This window comes from Festucalex cinctus, chromosome 6 (assembly GCF_051991245.1).
Source record: "Festucalex cinctus isolate MCC-2025b chromosome 6, RoL_Fcin_1.0, whole genome shotgun sequence".
NCBI lineage: Eukaryota > Metazoa > Chordata > Actinopteri > Syngnathiformes > Syngnathidae > Festucalex > Festucalex cinctus.
Genome location: NC_135416.1, coordinates 2,730,144 through 2,749,591, shown reverse-complemented (window position 1 = coordinate 2,749,591; position 19,448 = coordinate 2,730,144). Strand labels below are relative to the sequence as shown.

Genomic DNA, 19,448 nt, shown 5'->3' with positions numbered 1-19,448 from the left:
CTGTAGATGCCCGTAGTGGTCCCCGGGGGGGCGCTAGTGAGCTTGGGGGGGGGTTCTTTCAGAGTTTGAAAGGGAGAAAAATATTACAATACCATTTTTTTTAAGGAAAAAAGTTACAATATCAGATTACAATATTGCAACTTTTTTGAAAGGCACTTAGCTTATATTAGATATGAGGGGGTGTCTTGTATGTGTGCGTGGGAAAAAAAAAATTGTGGAGAGTGCTGATGTCGGATCAGCTGTATGCCCCCCCCGCCCCCCAAACCCACTTGAGCTTTAAGACACCCACTTTTCCTCCCTCCTCCCAATCATTGTCCCGCCACCATGTTTAGAAAGCTGCACCTTACTTACTTAATCCAAAGCGACCAAAGAGAAAAAAAAAAAAAAAAACACCAAAACCTCGCACATGCTGCCAATGTTTTGTTTTGATTTGCTTTTATTTTGACTGAAACACCAGCATGCACCCCCCACTTTGACCCCCCCACCCCTCCTCCTCCTCCTCCTTAAAGGCACGGTCTTCCGTTTTCACTCAGGAGAATGCACTATATAAATACAGGATGTATATCCATAAACTCCTTCTCAATCGACACCTCTGGGCTTCTGTTAATGTGTGGTGGTGATTTTTTTTTTCTCCTAAGGCCTGTATTTTGCCATTTTGTGTTTCTTTTGTCAACAGCGGGACGTTTCTGTGGACAGACAGTTGTTTACCCCCTCCAGCCAATCGCAGAGTGGGGGGGGCATGTCACTCACTGTCGGTAGACGGGGCCGGGCGGGTAAACAACTGTCTGTCCACAGAAATGTCCTGCTTTTGACAAAACAAACACATAATGGCAAAATACAGGCTGGAGGGAGGGTGGGGCTGTAGGAAAAAAATCACCACCACACATTAACAGAAGCCCAGAGGTGCCCAGAGATTGAGAAGGAGTTCATGGGTCTACATCCTGTATTTATATCGTGCATTTTCCTGAGTGAAAACGGAAGACCGTGCCTTCAAAAGAAAAGAAAAAAACACATTTCAGCCCCCCCCCATGTGTGGCCCTCCCACTTGATTATGTAGCGCACCTTTGTACCTACAAAAGTTTAAACACTCTTAGAGAGCAAATAATTACTTTTTTTTTCTCTTATTTATATTATTGCACACACACAAAGTGTTTGTGATATTGGGCTTTGTCCACTTCTTTGTCTTTCTGTGACTCCTCCAGTCTCTGTTGCAACAATCTCGAGTGGCCGCTTTCTGTTTGATTTTTTTGTTCTGTTGATCAATTGCTAGGCGATGTAATGGTGTCGAGACGACGTCAAAATGTCAGATCTAATGTGACCAGTTTTTCGTCACAAGAGACCGAAATAGTCACAGAAAGGCAAAGAAGTTGATGTTGTTGTCGTCGAGCATTTTCGGATCATCCCACCCGTAAACTCAAAGCTCAATATTCACAACTTCTTTGTGGGTAGTGTATATCGTCGAGTTATTTTTATTATTTTTTTTGGCCATGTCTGCCTTTCTTCTGTGAAGCTGTAGACCGAACGTGTCCAAGGTCTCTAAATGTTGTGGGACATAAAAGAAAAAACAAAAAAATGTTAAGGACCCTTTTGAATTGCACTGTGGTATAAAAACTACGCACCTTGCTAAGAGGACGCAAAGTCCTCCGAAAGAAAAAAAAAACGGAAAAAAAAAACTTTGGCACCTTTTTTTTTTTTTTTTTCAACTCTGCGGTCTGAAAAGACGCCAAACGGGAAGCGCTGACTGGTTTCTGGCAGAGGAGCATCACTGCGTTTGTTTGCACCGCCACAAAGTGCCTAGCATAGCGTAGCGATTTTTTGGGGGGGTTTTTTTGATTGTTTTGTTTTGTTTGTATATGTGTGTTAAAATATGTTTACATTGTGTTTTGGAAGTGGTGTTTTTGATAAGTTAAAATGTGTTTAAAGCGTGTTGAAGGAGTATAGTAGTGCCTTGAGATACAAGTGTTTTGACTTTTTTTTTTTTTTTTTTTTTTTTTTTTTTTTAGGCCTGATTAGCTACATTATTGCTTTATTTTGTCATCTCAGGGGGCGGCCATTTTGCCACTTGCTGTCGAGTGAAGATGACATCACAGCTGCTCAGGCAATGACCAATCGCAGTTCAGCTGTTTACTGATTTCTGGTTGTTACCTGAGACCTGAGCAACTGTGATGTCATCTTCACTGGACAGCAAGTGGCAAAATGGCCGCCTTTTGATATTGATGAAAATGGATTTTGCTGCGTATTCCACAACCGCAATCATTGAAGAATTTCCAGCAGTGAAAAATTCATATTTTGTCCAGAATGAATTTGATAACGTCATTATTTTTCATGTACAATTAATCTTTTTTATTTTATTTTATTTTTTAATTATTTTTTTTAATTTATGTATACCTTTAAAAAGTCATTTTTCTACTTGCTGTCGACTGATGATGACATCACCTGTGCTGAGGAAGTAGGTAACGGCCAATCATGGCTCACCTGTTTTCTGAGTTTGGTCAGTAAACAGAGCCTGTATAGTAAATAAAAGGCCGAATGCACATAAAATCCAAAAATAGCGTGTCAATTGTTTTTATTTGCAGAGGTCGAAGTGGTCACGAGTAGAAATGTGCACGTGATACTACAAATTGAACTCGTATCTCAAGGCACCACTGTGTTTGTTTTCTCCTTATGGTCTCTCTATTTTGTGGATTTTGCAAAACGTGATAAAGCGGCCGTTGACTTCATTCCACTAGCTGATGTTTTTCCTCGTTTGGGGAAAAAGTCGGCTGAGCATCCGATGCTGGCGAGGAAAAAAAAAAAAAAAAAAAAAGGCAACATCCCAGCTTGTAAAAGTCTTGAAATAGGAAAAGTGGAGCTCAAATGCTCCGTTTTGTATCCCACAAAAAAAAAAAAAAAAAAAAAAACGTCCCTCCCAAGCAAGCACATGAGGTCAGCTGGTAAAATGCCGGGGCTCACGTAATGGCATCTTAATCGGATCATTATTATTATTATTATTATTATTTATTGAATTTTTGGTGGGATCTAACTCACCTAAGAATCGACTCGTGAATGTTTTTCATCAGTTTACGTTGCAACGGAATCCCCAGTGACCAATTAGCTTAGCGTAGCATCAGTTCAAGAACGAAAAACGGGGGGGAAAAAATTCTTTTTTTTTTTTTTTTGTCTGTGTGTGTGCTTTCACTAAAGCTGCAGCTGTGAAAGGAAACAGCTACATCGGAACCAATTACAAATTTATCCAAGTTGTTTTTTTAGCGTCATTGTATGGAGGGGGGGCATTGTTCTTTGTTGGTTTTTTTTCCCCCTTGGTGTTATAAAATTGACAATATTTAACAACACATTGGTAAATTACAATTTTCTAATTTTTAAGACATTTTCTTCAGTATCACTGTGCGGAGAAATAAAAAAAGTAGCTCAGCTCATCATTCTATTGGTGCAAAAGTGGCTTTCTTCCATTTAACGGCAAAATAATAAAAATAAATTAAAAAAAAAAAGCAGAAGACTTCATTACGTACCTTTTGTTGTTTTGTTTTTTTAGTCAATCGTTTTTATTTCCTTCTATCAACCAGTCAGATGAGAGCCAAGTGAGTCAACCAAAGCAATTCAATTACTTTCATATCACGCTAATATTGGAATTATCCCACTTTATTTATTTTTTTAAACGCGACTTACCTTTGACCAAAAACCAGTCAGTCGTTTGTGCGGAGTTCGAAAAGACGTCGTTGGCCAATAATTGCAAACATTCCACCGTGTTCATGTCAAATAATGTACAGTAGATAAAACCCAATCCTCCCTCAATAATCACGACTACTACAGTAATCCTACAGTAGTATTTGGACCTATTAACACATTTAACTCCTTTTGTCACTCAGTAAACCTTTAAAATAGAAAACAAAACAAACAAAAACATACAGAAGTGCCGTAAAAATAGAAGCCTGATATTTTTTTGGTTTGTTCTGGGGTTTTTTTGTGTGTGTGTGTGTTTCTTGTAAACCTGTATAATGTATATTTTAATATTTATATGCAGCTGTTGTATTAAAAGTATATTTTTAAAATAGGTGCGGTTTGTGTGTGACTCATGAGCGCCACCTGCTGACCAAACCACTTTGCCCCAATGTTGTCTTGCAGAATACAAATATTACAAATACAAATATTTTAACAATTCAAATCCATTTACAACAGAAATACAAACCTATTGCAAAATATTTTTATCTAAATGATGTACTAAAATTCTATCATTTCAAGCTATATTCTAATAAAAATGAAAAGATTGTATATATTAAAATATCTAAGCATATGTTAGATATATAAATTCTTATGTATTTGTTATATTTGGTTTAGAATAAAATCCATATTTACATGCAAGTGTAAAATGTAACTGTATAATGTAAATTGAGTGAAAAATGAAATGTGAAAATATTAAACTTGAAAATTGTGCAGACAAAAATGACTAGTTAGTAATTATTCAGAATTTTATTTTATTTTTTTAAACTTCAATGAAAAATGTTAACTATGAGCATGTTATCTAAATAATTATTTGTATGATTTTTTCTTAATTTTTCAATACTGTTTATAAATTCTGGCAAAAATAGGTGTATAATTTCAATCAGTTAATTCATTACACTTAAAAAATATATATTTATTTGAGAATATTTTTATGACAGTTTCATTTGAAGCAGACACAAAGGTTATTAAAATAACTTGTTTTATTGGCATGGGATCATTTGGGTCATATCTGTTCACTTATTGCACCTTGCCCACATCAAAAGTTTGGACCAAAAAAAAAAAATCACTTTTCTGCTTCACTTTGACAACAAACAAAAAAAAGGAATGTAAGAAAAAAAAAAAAAGGAACAATGCTTGTCCAGTAAGAGTTCACAGCAGTTTTGGATCAAAACATTTGATCGAGATGTCATCATCACCTGTCGGCAAACGACAAACCAGGGGATGGGCAAACTAAACGATTCTTCTGGAAAACGGACACATGGGCCAGCTTCATTGGGAAGAGAGAGAGAAAAAAAAAAAAAGTCGGATATTGTTAGCTTAGTAGCATAATTGCCAAATATCCTTACTAACTTTCACATCATCAATGAAAAATGTCTTGACTAATTGGCTTTAAAAAAAATAATAATAATAAATGCTCCCGCCCCATTTCTTTCTGAAATTGTTTGAATAATAATAATAATAAAAATAATAATAAAATAATTTGTTTTCAATGACAAGATAATTTGTTGTCACTTTTTGATTTCATTTAGAGTTCAATTATAATTAACCAGCAAAAATAAAAAATGTCAAGTATGTAACATTGTCTATTTCAATGATGAAATAATTCACTCTTATTAAAAAATGTGATTGTAACCAACCAGTTATTTAAAGGGATACTTTACTTATTTAGCCATTTTTGGCAGTCATACATGAATATTTTGCCTATAATAAATTTGATATTTTCATTATTTTCCATGTACAATTTTGTACCTTTAAAAACACATTTTGCAACTTGCTGTCGACTGAAAACGACATCACAAGGGCTCAGGTAACCAATCACAGCTCAGCTTGTGAATGTCACATGACCACACCTAGAATACTAATTGTATGTGAAAAATAATGAAAGTGTCAAATTAATTATAGCCAAAATATTAACTTTTTATTGCTATAATGGGCTAAATAAATTAAGTATCCCTTTAATAGAATACATTTTAAAAAAATATGCAAAGTTGGTCTTTTGACTTGAAATGTATTTATTCAAAATAAATCAATTTACCAATTATTTGGGGATGCAAACAAATTTTTCAAATTGTTACTTTTAAAAGTATTATGTACTCAATTTTCATACTTTAAATATAATCAATTATTTTTAAAATGGAAAAAACAATGTTTCAACTTTAAGTTGTATGAAATATTAGTTAACCAGGTCAATACAATAAAGAGCTGTTATAAATTAAAATATCAGTATTTGAATAATTGATGAATTATTTCACAGAATGCCTCAAATTGTTTTTTGTTTTTTTTACCGAAAATCAATTAACCAATTACATTGTGTACTGAAAGTCATCATGCACATATTATATATTTTTAGCAACATTACGAAATAAATAGTGAACCTTTACGTGAACCACTTATCGTGTAAATGAATAGCAAAGCTGCCGATCGCGCCACAATTTGCCCACCCCTGCGACAACGAGGGAATTATTCCAAGTAGGACAGAACGATGATGTCATCACGTGCGGGAAAACCTGAATTATAATCCGAGTGATCGCCAGATAGGGATTTTGTACAAGTCAAAAATCCTTATGGTGATCACTATACAGGGATTTTTTTTTTCTTTTTCTATGTAGTCCACTCTATAAAAATTCCGTTTTAGTGATATTTTTTTTTTTTGGTCAGGGTATGAGCACCTCTCCTTCGTCGGCCCAGAGCATGTCCAGCGTGTCGGCCTGCCGCCGCTCTCGCTGGTGGATGCGTCTCAGGCGCAGGATGTAGAGCAAAATGGCCAACACCACCACCAGCAGGCACAGCGAGAACAGGTGGTGGTTGTAAACAAAGGAAGAACGCAGCCAGCTGGGGTGGCTCTGGCGCAGCGCCTCCTGCTGGAGGTCCCTAAACATGACATTGAGCAACATGACGTTTGGTTCAACGTTAAGAAGTAGACCCACACAAAAAAAGCTCGAAATAAAATTACTTAACTATTAAATCCAATCAAATCAATATTAATATTCCTCAGAAATTGTGCGCTTCAAAAAGTCAAAACATAAAATGTTTTAAAAAGATATAATGCACATTTTTCATACAAACGTATAAAAAACGGAGTCAGTTGCTAGACAGATAAAATGTCTTCCACAAGTCAAAGTAAGCTAATGAGTCTTCTTCGCCTGAAAACTTCCGTCCATTTTCACACCACTCTTATGAGGTGCTCCCCCTAGTGGCCCACCAAGTAATTGCTCAACAAGTCAATGACAATGTCGCCGTTATAGTGGCTGTCGATTAACTACAAATGTTGCGATCATTTTGTAGGCGTATCGATAATCTTATCGGGAGACAAAGTATCACGATTTATCGATATATCGTCAAACTCCTAGGATGCCCTGCCCTGAAAAAACAAAACAAAAAAAAACACAGGAAGCCACCCATTTTGGCGTCAATTTGCAAAAATTTGTTTGGTAGTGCCCCTCAGAATTCTTTGACAATTCAGCCCCCCCGAATCCATAAGACACTGAAAATGTCATTTTGCTTTTGAAGGAGACATTTTGGCTCAGAATTGTGCGTTTTGACAAATTAATTTGATCATTTATATTTGGTTTGGTCGAGCTGAAAACTATTTTTTAGCAACATGAAAATTAATAGGCACGGGAGTAGAGCCATAAAAAAAAAAAAAAAAAAAAAAATTTAAAACCCAGTCTGCCATTTCCCAAATGTTGCGTTTTGGTTACCTGAGCGGCAGGAAGCGCGTCTTGTACAAGATGGCCCCCAGCGTCCACTGCACCTCCTTGTCGTAGACCAGCTGCGCCGTCCTCAGACTGCGGTAGTCGCCGGGGAAACGGAAGCCCGCGTGCAGGACTTGGAACATCCACGCCGACTTGAAGCACTGATACCTTTTAAACAACACGCAGAGAAAAGATTGCGATTATCTTCCAAAATTGATATTTGTCCTTAACTCATTTGATCCCAATAACGTGTAAATACGCTTTTTTTTTAAAGAATGTTCTAAGTGTCCCAAAGACGTATTTATACGTTTTTTTTTTTTTTTTTATATATATGCTAGAGCATACAGAAGGCTTTGATTCAGCCTCTCAACTGCAAAGAACGGTTGCAGAAATGGTCGTTATTACACAAATGGCCAGCAGGTGGCAGCAGAGCAAAGGAGATCAACCAGGGCCATGTAGAAAAAAAGCTCAATTACTTACAATTTTGAATAGATTTGTGAAAACTGATGAAGCTCTCTTCTAATGCTAATTGCTGCAAAACGGAAACATACTTTTTTTTTTTCCTGATGAAAGAAGAGACTTTAATCTTTCTTATGATAGGTTCCATGCTTTTATAGCAATAGAACACAATATTGTGTGGGCCTTGCAAAATCAGTCAAAATCCAGTAAAACAGCCGGGAGCGAACGGGATTGCGAAATGTGAAAATGGCGGCGAGTGAATGAGTTAACCAGGTAAGAGGTTGGAAAAAAAAAAAAGTACTTGAGTCTGTCGATGTCGGCCTGCTGGGAGAAGAGCTTATTGTCCAGACGCTGTTTCAGCGTTGACCACTTGGTGGCGCAGAAGTCCTACATCGGCACCACAAAGACAACAACCCCAAAAAAAATAGTAAAGAACACATTATTTCTTCAAAATAAGAATGTGTAGTTAGTAGTTACCCTGGCGGCCCTTGAGTATTTGTCACTGTCGTACTGTCCGCCCATGCGCAACACGTCCTCCATGCAGTAGTAAAACTCGGAGAAGCCGTAGAACTCACTGTTACTGAAGTTGATGGGCGCCTAAAAACAGGAATAAGTATTCATACTGCATGATCACAATGTTATGTTTCTGTATCAGAAAATGTACCCGCGGTGTGCGTCTCACCTGGTAGACGCCCCCTGCTGCCGCCATGCTGCCGTTGCGGAGGCCCAGGAAGGGTTGGACGGCCTCCAGGCAGCGGGCCCAGTCTCCCTGGCCTCGCAGGTGCACGGTGCGGTTGTGTCGGACCAGCGTGTGCGACAGGGCGAGGGGCAGGCAGGGGTCCAGGTAGGGCTTGTCCTCGCTCAGGCCCGTCTGAGCGCTCAGGTACCTGAAAGCCGCCGACGACGTACGAGCGCTGTTACTGGCAACTCACAAAATGTACTGTTTTTTTTGTTGTTGTTGTTTTTAACTTGTTACTTTCTTTAGGGAAGTGTATTGTATTCACTTGAGGGAAAAAAAAGCTCCTGTTTTTCTGACTCTTTTTTTTTTGGGGGGGGGGGTATGTTTTTTTTAGTTTTTTTTTCTTTCTGTTTTTTGGAATATTTTTTTACTGTTTTTTGGGGAAAAAAATCTGTTTTTTGGAATCATTTTTTCCTGTTTTTTGGAAAAAAATTCTGTTTTTTGGAATATTTTTTTTCTGTTTTTCGGAATAATTTTTTTTCTGTTTTTTGGAATGTTTTTTTCTGTTCTTTGGAATATTTTTTTCTGTTTTTTGGAATATTTTTTTTTCTGTTTTTTTTTAAATAATGTTTTTCCACCTGTTTTTCAGAGTATTTTTTTCTGTTTTTCGGAATAATTTTTTTTCTGTTTTTTGGAATATTTTTTTCTGTTCTTTGGAATATTTTTTTTTCTGTTTTTTTTAAAATAATGTTTTTCCACCTGTTTTTCAGAGTATTTTTTTCTGTTTTTCGGAATATATATTTTTTTTAAATGCCAGAAAAAAAAAAAGAAAAAAAAAAAAAAAAACAAAGCTCCCAAAAAAATTGTCAGAAAGTTTTTTTTTTTCTCAAGTGAATGCGACATGCATCTGTACCTTTCTCTAAAAGTGTATAAAAAAAACAAAAACGTTTCAAAGCCCGATAATTGGAATCATCAGAAATAAACCCCTTCCACGCAAATGTACATTTGAGTGATTTGGAAAATAACGTTTTTAATCAGATTTTTGTGAAACCAGTAAAGTTACAACAAAAAAAAAAAACGTGGCCCTATTGCGACCTCACATCCGTACCTGTTATTGTCCAGCGTTGCGTTGATGATGCGTTGCTCGTAGCGCTGTCGGGCCATGTTGCCGCCGAAGCCCAGGAAGGTGGTGACGTAGACGCGGTACACGTGCTGCGTGTGCTCCACGTCGCAGCCGAGGTTGAACTCGGCCAGGACGCTCTTGCCCGCCTCCTCCTGCAGCGCCACAGCAGCCGCACTTTTAATATCACGACATTGCCGGTATCGCTACATCCCAACTAACGAGTAAGTTAGCCAGTCATCGGCAGAGGTGTCACTCTTGACCTCTTGCGGCGAGCCGAAGGCGATGGCGCCGGGCACCTCGTAGGCGATCTGGAGCGAAGCTCCGCCCATGTCCATGATGCCCACGGTGCGGCGGCGGCTGATCGGCCGCTGGTTCTGCGAGCCGGCGGCCACCTCCACCGTGGCGTCGTCTGCGCCGCGCAATAAAAAAATAAAAAAAAAGAACGCCGGGGTTTGGTTTGAAGTCTTAAAAATGTGCGTCGGCGGCAGATTGCGTGGCCTCCTCACCGTCGTCAGCGTGGTCAAAGCGGCCCAACACGAAGTTTATGCCGATCCATGCGTAAACACCTTTCGACAACACACAAAAATACCTTTTAGTGCTTCCCTGGCAATTCACTACTATGGAAAAAAAAGTGACTAAACGGCAAAGCACAATTTTTCTACAAGACAATGCTTTGGCGCCATCTAGTGGCAACATAGTGAATCACACACAAAGGAGCGCAAAAATGACAAATAAGAAAAGAATGTCGGATATGTTCACCAAAAAAAAAAAAAATCCAACAGAAAACGTGCCGACTCACCTTCCTGCTTCCCGGAGATGACTTCCGCATGCGAGCGGGAAAACAGGAAGTCAAAGTCCAGAGGGATGTCGTTCACCAGGTCGTCCAAGATGGCCGCCTGCTGGCTGCACGAAAAAACCGAATTCAAAACACGTCTGGATATCAAGTGGTTGCAAAATGGCTGCCTGGGGCCTACAATGACCTTCACCAAAAACAAATAATCGTCATTTGGATACAATCGTAGCTGGGGGCGCTAGTGGGTAAGTTATTTTTAAGTTATCTCTTATCTTGCCAGTTAACTCGCTATCTCCTCAGCCCGTTTGCTAGTCATCAAGCTAGCAGTCATTACTTAATTACATCAGTTAGTTATAAAGATATTAGTTTACTAATAAGTTGCAGTAGTTTGATTAGTAACTAGTACTGTCTAGTAACTACTTTAGCTTGTTAATTAAGAGGTTCAGAGTATGTTTATAGTTAGTTACTGTGTAGTGTTAATTAATTAGAGTAATGTTTTAGTTCGATTCTTACAGTAGTTACTAGGGATGTAACCATATCCAAACATCACGATACGATATTATCATGATATGAAGGTCACGATACAATAATTATCACAATATTGTGGGGAGGTTGGCGATACAAAAAAAAAGGTCTCAATATTTAAAAAAAAAAAAAAAAAAAAAAAGAGCCCAGACCAAAAACCCCCCCCACAATATTGTGTTTTTGTATATTACAGCAATGAAAAATATACAAATATTATATATATATATAAAAAATATCTAAATATAATATATCTACACTGAGGCACTAATACAAGCATTACAATAAATTGATACATTTTTATTATTAATAAAATTAATAAATTAATTAATAATTAATTATATTAAATAAGAAATTAATAGATACAATAAATTCCTCCACATATTGACTCTGTTCACAAGCATTTTGCGTTCCCCATCTGATCATTTGCATGGATTTGAAACATAGAAGGGCCAAAACATGTCTTGTGAAAATTAAACTGCACTAAAAAAAATAAAAAATAGCCACCAGCGGGTGCTAGAACTGCACAAATGGAAATCAACCCGACTTTTCTGTCTGTCGTTCGAGATGTTGTTTAGTTACAAGTGTTTGGTAGTCCATTAACGAGTTACTTCATTAGTTAGCTTGCTAGTTATAACAATCTTACAGAGTTCGCAGTTCATTTGTGTTGGTTACTTACTGCAGGTACACATTTACAGCAGTTTTGCTGTTAGTTACTTCATTGGTGAAAGTAGTTAGTTGGTTGGTTGCACAGGTCGGTGAGTTAGTCGTCTATTCACTACTGTATTCAATTCAACTTTATTTATAGAGCACTTTATAAAACAACCATAGCTGCATACAAAGTAAATATTAGACATTTGTCAGAATTAGTGACAGGAGATGTCGTAATGCACTAGTTGGCTACATACTGTGTAGCATAACTAGAAGAGTGTTCAAAACAGGATACCTGTCTGTCAGGAGCCTCATGCCGGCCGTGCAGAGGATGTATAGCGGCGTCTCCTTGTGCTTGTTCTGGGGCACGTGGGTGGCAGCGAAGCTGAGCAGAGGATGCAGGTAGTCGCTGGCACTAGTCGGAGATGTCGCCAGTGAGGAGATACCTTAAAAAGTGAAAACAAACTATCATTCTAGCGTTGGCTTTTTCACACCTTCACATTAATAGTAAATAGTTGCAGGGGGGAAAAAATCCATGATTTCCTATTGGGTGTTTTTGTTTTGGTTTTATTTAAATGCGCCGACCCGGTTTAATCTTCTTGACCACGGGCTGCCGGTCGAGGTCCCTCATCTGCCGGATATCGAGCAGCGTATGGGGGTTCCCGTTGTGGGGGGGCCAGTAGTACACGAAGACGCGAGAGCCGCTGCTGCCGCAGTCCACCACCACGCCGTAGTTGAGACCCGCGTCCTGCACGTTGGTGGCCTCCATAGACTCCATGGAGAGGTACCTGCAGGCAAGCCGTCAAACTAGCGTGTGAACAACAACACCCGCACTCGTTTTCTGATAACTTATCACGAAGCGTTTGCGTTCACTTACGCCAAGGACAAAACCAAAATAATCTACAGATCAACACGCGTCCACTCACTTGCTGAAGCGAGTCCCATGTGGCCTGCGGGTGCTCCGCAAGAGCCTCTGGTGGGTGCCCAGGAGCAGCAGGACCGAGGCGGCCAGCAGTAGCAGCAGCAGCTTCTGCCTGGGGGCCACGCCGCAGTACCAGGACGCCGGCAGGAACCACAACGTGATCCTGGACACATGTAAACACACACTTATGGACCTTTTAGGGGAAAAAACAAACAAAAAGTACGTGTGACGTCGCGGTGAAAAGGTCTTCAAGCACAGCCATAAAAGCCAACACGCACTGACAGGTGGAGGTGCGTTACCGTGCCATATGTCCACCATGCGGGCTTGTTGAAGCACGCAGTCGTCACCTCATGATCGCCGAAGCTCCCGCACACAACTCTGACCTGCGTTGAATACATTTCAATACACAGAACGTGAGTTCTGTTCTGTTAGTTGGTTAGTTGAAGTGTCTACTTGGTCAGTCAGTGACAGTCACAATAGGTGGCAAGATACAGTAGGAATTTGGTAAGCAGAATATTTAGTTGGTTATTTCAAGTAGGTAGTTTAGTCAGTCAATTGCGGTAGTTAAGTGGTTAGCTTCAGTTGTTAGTCTTAATGGTTAGTTGGTAAGTTTGAGTAGATAGTGTATTATTTAATCAGGCAATGTATGGGCTACAAAGGATCATGAGATTAGATATTAATTTCTATTCCTAGCTCTATAACAAGTCATAATACATCGCCAAAAGATGCCCCAGCTGAACTGCACGTCCAGTGGTGTAGCTTAGCATTCGAGATGCCAGAGCAATCCATATGGTGCTGTGTGACGTCATTTAAACCTACCGTAAAAAGCCGCTCCTCGGCCGTGACGACACACAGTCCGACACTTGTTGTTCCTTCGACAGACAATATGACAAAATGTGAAATATTCGAGGGAAACGATTGTAGAATGATCGAAGGCGACAAAGAGAACCGTCCGTAAAAGAGTCCGAACGTCCTACTTCCGGTCGGCACGACGTAATTACGTCAGAGAGTGCGTGGCTGAGTTTGAGAGCTGCATTCAGGTGACATGGGAGTCTTGGCACGTGCATCGTTACGACACAAATCCGACAAACCTCAAAATTCTCGAATTCGTATATTATTCACTACAATATAGTGGATATTTATTTTACACCAGTACTTACAAAATTACGATTACAAAAACAGCCATTTGGCGTTAAATTTAATTATATACTTGAGTTCCCAAACTGCACACGTATTACGTTCATTCCAGACGGCACTCCATACGTGCCCGCCTTTCTTGACTGACCAATGAAACGCACTGTACGTGATTGGCTGCCGTGTCATCCAATCACCTGCTAGATATTATGAACGTCACCACTGAAGTCCCACCCAGCCTTCGCTAACGTTTCCTGGAGGCTTCGCTACCGGATGAGCGACCCGCCAAGTGACTGTCCGGCGGCGGCGGTGCCAGCAGAGTTAGACTGGCGGATTACTTTTTAAGTCCGCCATCTAAATGGAAGCGGGCGGCTTCGTGTCCCGGCGCACGTCGCTGGACACGCCGGGCGTCGACAACCGGGTTGCAGGGGTCGCAACCGGGACAGACTTTCGATGGCTGGGCGGCAGGCTGCTGGGCACCGCGGGAGGATTCGTCGGGGTTTTCCCCGCGAGGGTGTCCGGAGAGAAAGACTTTTCCCCGATGGTGCACCGAGCCACCGCGGAGTGCTCGACCGAGGCGGACGTGGACTATGAGGGGCTGCCCCAGGGAGCAACCACCGGCACTCACATGCTGGCCGGAGCCGTGGCTGGAATTATGGAGCACTGCCTCATGTACCCCATTGACTGTGTGAAGGTATTACGTCACGCTATTGCGCAATTTCTATAAATTGTGAACGTTTTGTGGCCAGTTTCGACTCAAATTTAACCGAATGGCATGTTGCGTAAAGCGGGTAGGCCGCGACGTGACCCTGAGCTCGACTAACTACAGGCTTGCAAGTAACCTTGCTGTCCGAGAGGTCAGCTAACTAGCTGTCAGCTATGGAGAAACGACGTGCAGTGGGGGAAAAAAAAGTGGACATTTACACATTTATTGTTGAATCATAAAATTCTGCTTTTCGGGTCAAATTCAGCAGATAAGGCGACATTTGCTTGATGCGTAGCCCATTTGAAATGACTAGCTTGCACCCATTATCGGACACGTCGTAACTCAACTGTATTTTCGTTATTTTTCATGACGCACTTAATCATTTAAAAAAAAAAAAAAAAAAAGTAGCCATGTGTGTGTGATAGCTCCATCGGTTGTTATTTTTTATTTGTGTCAATTGTAAGTTTGTGGCGGGAAGATGATGTTTGAATGAAGTCATGTAAAATGTAAACTTGCGATCATTGCATGGTGCACTTATAGATGACGTGAAACCTTATGTAATCACGATCTCTCATATTTATTTATATGAGGTGTTTGTCTGGACTTTTGAGGTATCAGGAAGAAGATAACTTTAAAATTGAATACACATTTTACAATCACGTTACTAACCTGTTAAAAGTTATCTTTCAGGCTAAAGTTTAATTGATGCACAAACCCGACGACCTTGAGTCAAGTTTTTAGCTTCTTTTTAACACCTGACGTCACATAAAGTTGTCAGGAAATCAGATCAGAATTTTTGTTCATCCTCCATCAAATGTGACATAAACTTAAAGTAAACTGTTTTACACATCACATCAATGGATAACCAAGAGTTTTGTAGATCTCTATAAACTGACACAAAGGCCAAATTAGCACATCAATACTGACTTTTACCAGTGCCTGAATACAAAACAATGAAGTCCACAAAATATAACAAAAATTGAGAAGGTTTGCACATCACAAATTAAGTTACAATGTACAATAATAAGCCCAACTGGTTGCTGTGATGTTTTTGTCCTGAACCTTACAAGGAAGTGAAGATTATTGCGTTGAAATTGTCTTTTTTTTTTTTTTTTTTTTTTTTTTTTTTTTTTTTTTAGCTCAGGCTCCCTCTTCGTCGCTGAGTCATCAACCTAACTTTCAGACCTGAAAAAAATGTTCTGCAAAGTTCCTCATTTGTTAAAAGTTCCCCTGCAAGACAGTTGGGATGTGTGTGTTGTTCACAAAAACATGACATGGTATAGAAGACCTTTTCATCATAACATTACGTGTCCTTCCGACCTTCCATTTAGTAAACAAACTCCCGTGTCAATTGACCAATATATCGTAACTTGCTGCTTCCATTCACTGTGTTGCTGGGAAAGCCATAAAACTCGTTTTCCTTCTCCCAGCCTGTCCAGACGATCGTGTTGCAAACTCAGGATGACTGGACACATTCCACCTAAGGCCGCCTCCATTTTCCCCAGAAGTCCAGAGTGGGAATTTCCACAGAGACATCCAGGACGTTTGTTTACCTCTGGCCACATTTCCCGATTTTTAGAATATTTGATTATTTGCTTCACTTCCCATAAGAGGAACAAAAGTCCACTGTTGACCAACGGCCATTTGTAGTGACCGCCCAAGTCTTTTCACACTGCACTTAGTTTCCTTGGCGTTTGCCACGTGGCAGCACATAAGGATGCTACCACCCTGCCGCATGCTTGCCCATATTTGGAAGTGCTTGCGTAGCAGCTTACCAGGAAGTAATAAGCTGTTTGTTTGTTTTTTTCCCCCCTGTCGGTTTCCTTATTGCTGTTAGCACTCTGACATCACTCCACCAACCACGACGTCACCGCACCGTTGAACATTTTTCAAGTCGTTTGCGAAAGCGTCGGTCGTAATCGCTCCAATTGTCTTCACCCCCCCCCTTAGACTCGCATGCAGAGCTTGCGGCCCGAGCCGGACGCGCGCTACCGCAACGTGACGGACGCCCTGCGGCGGATCGTGCGCACGGAGGGCGTCTGGCGGCCCATCCGCGGCGTCAACGTGCTGGCGGTGGGCGCCGGCCCCGCCCACGCGCTCTACTTCGCCTGCTACGAGCGCATCAAGTTCACGCTGGGCAACGCCGTCCACCCGGGCGCCAATAGCCACTTTGCCAACGGTCAGTGAGCAGTCGAGAAGCGCGTCTGGTTCGAGTGTTTGCGTGCTTTATTGATTTATTTTTTTTAACGTGTGTTTTTGTGCAGGGGTGGCAGGCTGCATGGCCACCGTCATCCATGACGCCTTGATGAACCCGGCTGAAGGTAAACGAGCGCACAGGAAAGCCCAAAGGGTTTTTCACATACGTCTTCGTCTGTTTTTTTTTTTTTTTTTTAAGTAATTTTTTCTTTTTTTTTCTTTTTTTTTTTTGCTTTACTGATTTTTTTTTCTTTCATAAAAAAAAACAAACAAAAAAAACGGGAAAAAAATATTCATAAAAACAGGAAGAAAAATTGATCAGAAATACAGGAGGAAAAATTAATCAGAAAAACAGGGGGAAAAAAAATAAAAAACAGAAAAAAATATTCCAAAAAACTGAAAAAAAATATTCCACAAAACAGCACCAACTTCTGTTTTTCAGAGTATTTTTTATTTATTTTATTTTTTTTACCTCTGAACTCCATATTGTTTAAAAAAAATAAATAAATCATCGGCTGGTTACTCTGTCATCGGATTTTTTTTTTCGACTAAATAAAAAAAGATTTATTTGGCCGTAGTAAATTCTAAGTAATTACTGATTTAAAGGGGAAGTCAACCTTAAACATTTTTTGGCAATAATATATATTAGGCCCACAGAATATTGTGCTCTTTTGCTATAAAAACATAGAACCTACAAAAAGAAAGATTAGTCTCTCTTAAAAACTATTACCAATTACTACCATCTCAGGGGCGGCCATTTTGCCACTTGCTGTCGACTGAAGATGACATCACAGTTGCTCAGCTAACGGACCAATCACAGCTCAGCTGTTTTCTGAAGCTGCGCTGTGATAGGTTGTTAACTGAGACCTGAGCAACTGTGATGTCATTTTCACTCGACAGCAAGTGGCAAAATGGCCGCCTTCTGATTTAGCTAAAAATGTATTTTGCTGCGTTTAACACTAACACTATTGTCAAAAAAAAAAAAAAAATGTTTTGGGGTTGACTTCTCCCCTTTTAACGGACCCATTTTTTGTCTTTGTCCTCCAGCGGTGAAACAGCGCATCCAGATGTTCGGCTCGCCGTACCGCGGCGTGCTGCACTGCGCGGGCAGCATGTTGCGGCGGGAGGGCCCGGCGGCCTTCTACCGCAGCTACACCACGCAGCTGACCATGAACGTGCCCTTCCAGGCGCTCCACTTCATGACCTACGAGTACCTGCAGGAGGCGCTCAACCCGCACAGACACTACAACCCCACCTCGCACGTGCTGTCGGGGGCGCTGGCCGGCGCGCTGGCCGCCGCCGCCACCACGCCGCTGGACGTGTGCAAGACGCTGCTCAACACGCAGGAGGCGGCGGCGGCGCACGTCGTGGGCGGCTCGTCGCCGGCCGCGCGCCGCATCTCCGGGCTGGCCCAGGCCTTTCGGACGGTGTACGGCGCGGGCGGCGCGCCCGCCTTCTTCAAAGGCGTGCGGGCCCGCGTCATTTACCAGATGCCCTCCACTGCCATCAGTTGGTCCGTCTACGAGTTCTTCAAATACGTCATCACCAAGCGGCGGCACGAGAGGCGCCTCCGCGGCGATGCCGACAAATGAGAAGCGGGGTCGTTTTTCAATGAGCGAGGGCTCCTTCCGTTGGCCAGCAGATGGCGACAAAATCCAGTTCTATGAATCGTCTCAAAAACACTAAAATGTTTATTCAGAGTGCTCCATGCTAACATACTTACCATTTCGTCATACAATAGTGATAGCAAAAAAAAAAAAAAAGGTAGTGCTAGCTTGAATTTGGCCCATTTTATTGACGTCACCGTTAAATTCCATCAACAATACCGCAAGTATAAAAAAAAAAAAAACAGGCATCCACAACTTTACTATTTACTATCGGCCATGTGTTGATTATGCCTGCTTTCAATTAGGAAGCTGCAAAAGTTGAATATGAACTGAAAATGACTTTTAAAAATTACATTTCATCAATCAAGGTTCGTCTTTTGCAGATTTCAATAATCTGGATGATAAAGAATTTACAAAAACATCTCCCGAATAGAAACTCTGGAATTCGCCAAAAATGGCTTCTTCCTGCCTTTCTTGCATGAGTCCTTGGTACTTTTCTAAATGAAACTTTTATTATTATTATTATTAATACTTTTGGGGAAATCCTTGGGGGAAAAAATAATAATAATAATCGACGTTGACATCATGTTCATGTAAGTAAAAATGCTTTGTGAACTACCGTTCCCAAAGAAGCTCATTTTGGTCCAGTACTGTATTCCCAAATAGGAAATCGGCCAAAATGGCTGCCTCGAGCCAAAATGGCCCCCAGCTTCCTGTTCAATTTTGATGATTGAGACATTTCAGGGTCTAAACTACATAAATAGTCACCAGTGTACACACGCTTGCACATTAAGCAGATAAGTTAAGAATCGTCACCTTGACGTTTTAAAACGAAATTAGCTATTTTTTATTAGCATCTCTTGCTAACGTCCAAATAAAACTCCGGGTGTCACGCTTGCCTTCAGTCAGCCGCCACACAGCCGAACGCACACGTTAGACTGCTCCTTATGGCGGTCATACAAGAAGTTTATATATTGTATTCATAACAATAATATGTATAATAAGCAGCAAGCTAACTTTTCTCCTGGGCTGTGCTCAGGGAAGTTTGTGTTCTGCTTTGAAAATGAAAAAGAACAACAACAAACGTGTCAACGTGTGAGATATCGCTCTTTAATGTGAAGAAGGAAAAAGAAAAGAAAGCGACTTGTGCTCTATTTTTGTTTGCTTGTAAATAAAGTCGCAAAAAGGAGCTCCTCGCAGAAGCAGGGTCTTCTCTTGGTGCTCCACTGACACAGCAGCAA

General features: G+C 40.6%; 2 protein-coding genes across 3 annotated transcripts; one reads left to right on the top strand and one right to left on the bottom strand.

Annotated features, from left to right (window-relative positions):
* Positions 1 to 4,682: 4,682 nt before the first annotated feature.
* LOC144021135 (ectonucleoside triphosphate diphosphohydrolase 7-like) lies at positions 4,683 to 13,572 on the bottom strand. 2 transcript variants are annotated; one of them, XM_077525183.1, is made up of 15 exons: positions 13,384 to 13,572; positions 12,864 to 12,947; positions 12,569 to 12,727; positions 12,228 to 12,430; positions 11,938 to 12,088; positions 10,476 to 10,579; positions 10,183 to 10,242; positions 9,937 to 10,085; positions 9,662 to 9,828; positions 8,557 to 8,761; positions 8,352 to 8,471; positions 8,176 to 8,261; positions 7,422 to 7,583; positions 6,390 to 6,591; positions 4,683 to 4,987 (listed from the first exon to the last, which is right to left on the bottom strand). In XM_077525183.1, exons 2-15 carry the CDS (start codon positions 12,869 to 12,871, stop codon positions 4,913 to 4,915), a joined length of 1,851 nt encoding a protein of 616 aa, XP_077381309.1. In that variant the 5' UTR covers positions 12,872 to 12,947; positions 13,384 to 13,572; the 3' UTR covers positions 4,683 to 4,912. The 2 variants fall into 2 exon arrangements, with proteins under 2 accessions (XP_077381309.1, XP_077381310.1); XM_077525184.1 differs by having other exon boundaries at positions 4,683 to 6,591.
* A 352-nt stretch (positions 13,573 to 13,924) lies between these two features.
* LOC144021137 (mitoferrin-2-like) lies at positions 13,925 to 19,444 on the top strand. Its single transcript, XM_077525186.1, has 4 exons — positions 13,925 to 14,392; positions 16,355 to 16,583; positions 16,669 to 16,725; positions 17,648 to 19,444. The coding sequence occupies exons 1-4, from the start codon at positions 14,057 to 14,059 to the stop codon at positions 18,190 to 18,192; spliced, it is 1,167 nt and encodes a 388-aa protein (XP_077381312.1). The 5' UTR covers positions 13,925 to 14,056; the 3' UTR covers positions 18,193 to 19,444.
* The last annotated feature ends 4 nt before the right edge of the window (positions 19,445 to 19,448 follow it).

Bases quoted from the DNA above. Each gene is read 5' to 3' on its own strand.
- LOC144021137 (XM_077525186.1), top strand. From the start codon at position 14,057: ATGGAAGCGGGCGGCTTCGTGTCCCGGCGCACGTCGCTGGACACGCCG. The intron at 14,393-16,354 runs GTATTACGTCAC...CCCCCCCCTTAG, and splicing joins ACCCCATTGACTGTGTGAAG to ACTCGCATGCAGAGCTTGCG. The intron at 16,584-16,668 runs GTCAGTGAGCAG...GTTTTTGTGCAG, and splicing joins CAATAGCCACTTTGCCAACG to GGGTGGCAGGCTGCATGGCC.
- LOC144021135 (XM_077525183.1), bottom strand. The intron at 12,431-12,568 runs GTGAGTGGACGC...GCTTGCCTGCAG, and splicing joins CATGGGACTCGCTTCAGCAA to GTACCTCTCCATGGAGTCTA. The intron at 7,584-8,175 runs GTACTTTTTTTT...GTTGTTTAAAAG, and splicing joins GCCGACATCGACAGACTCAA to GTATCAGTGCTTCAAGTCGG.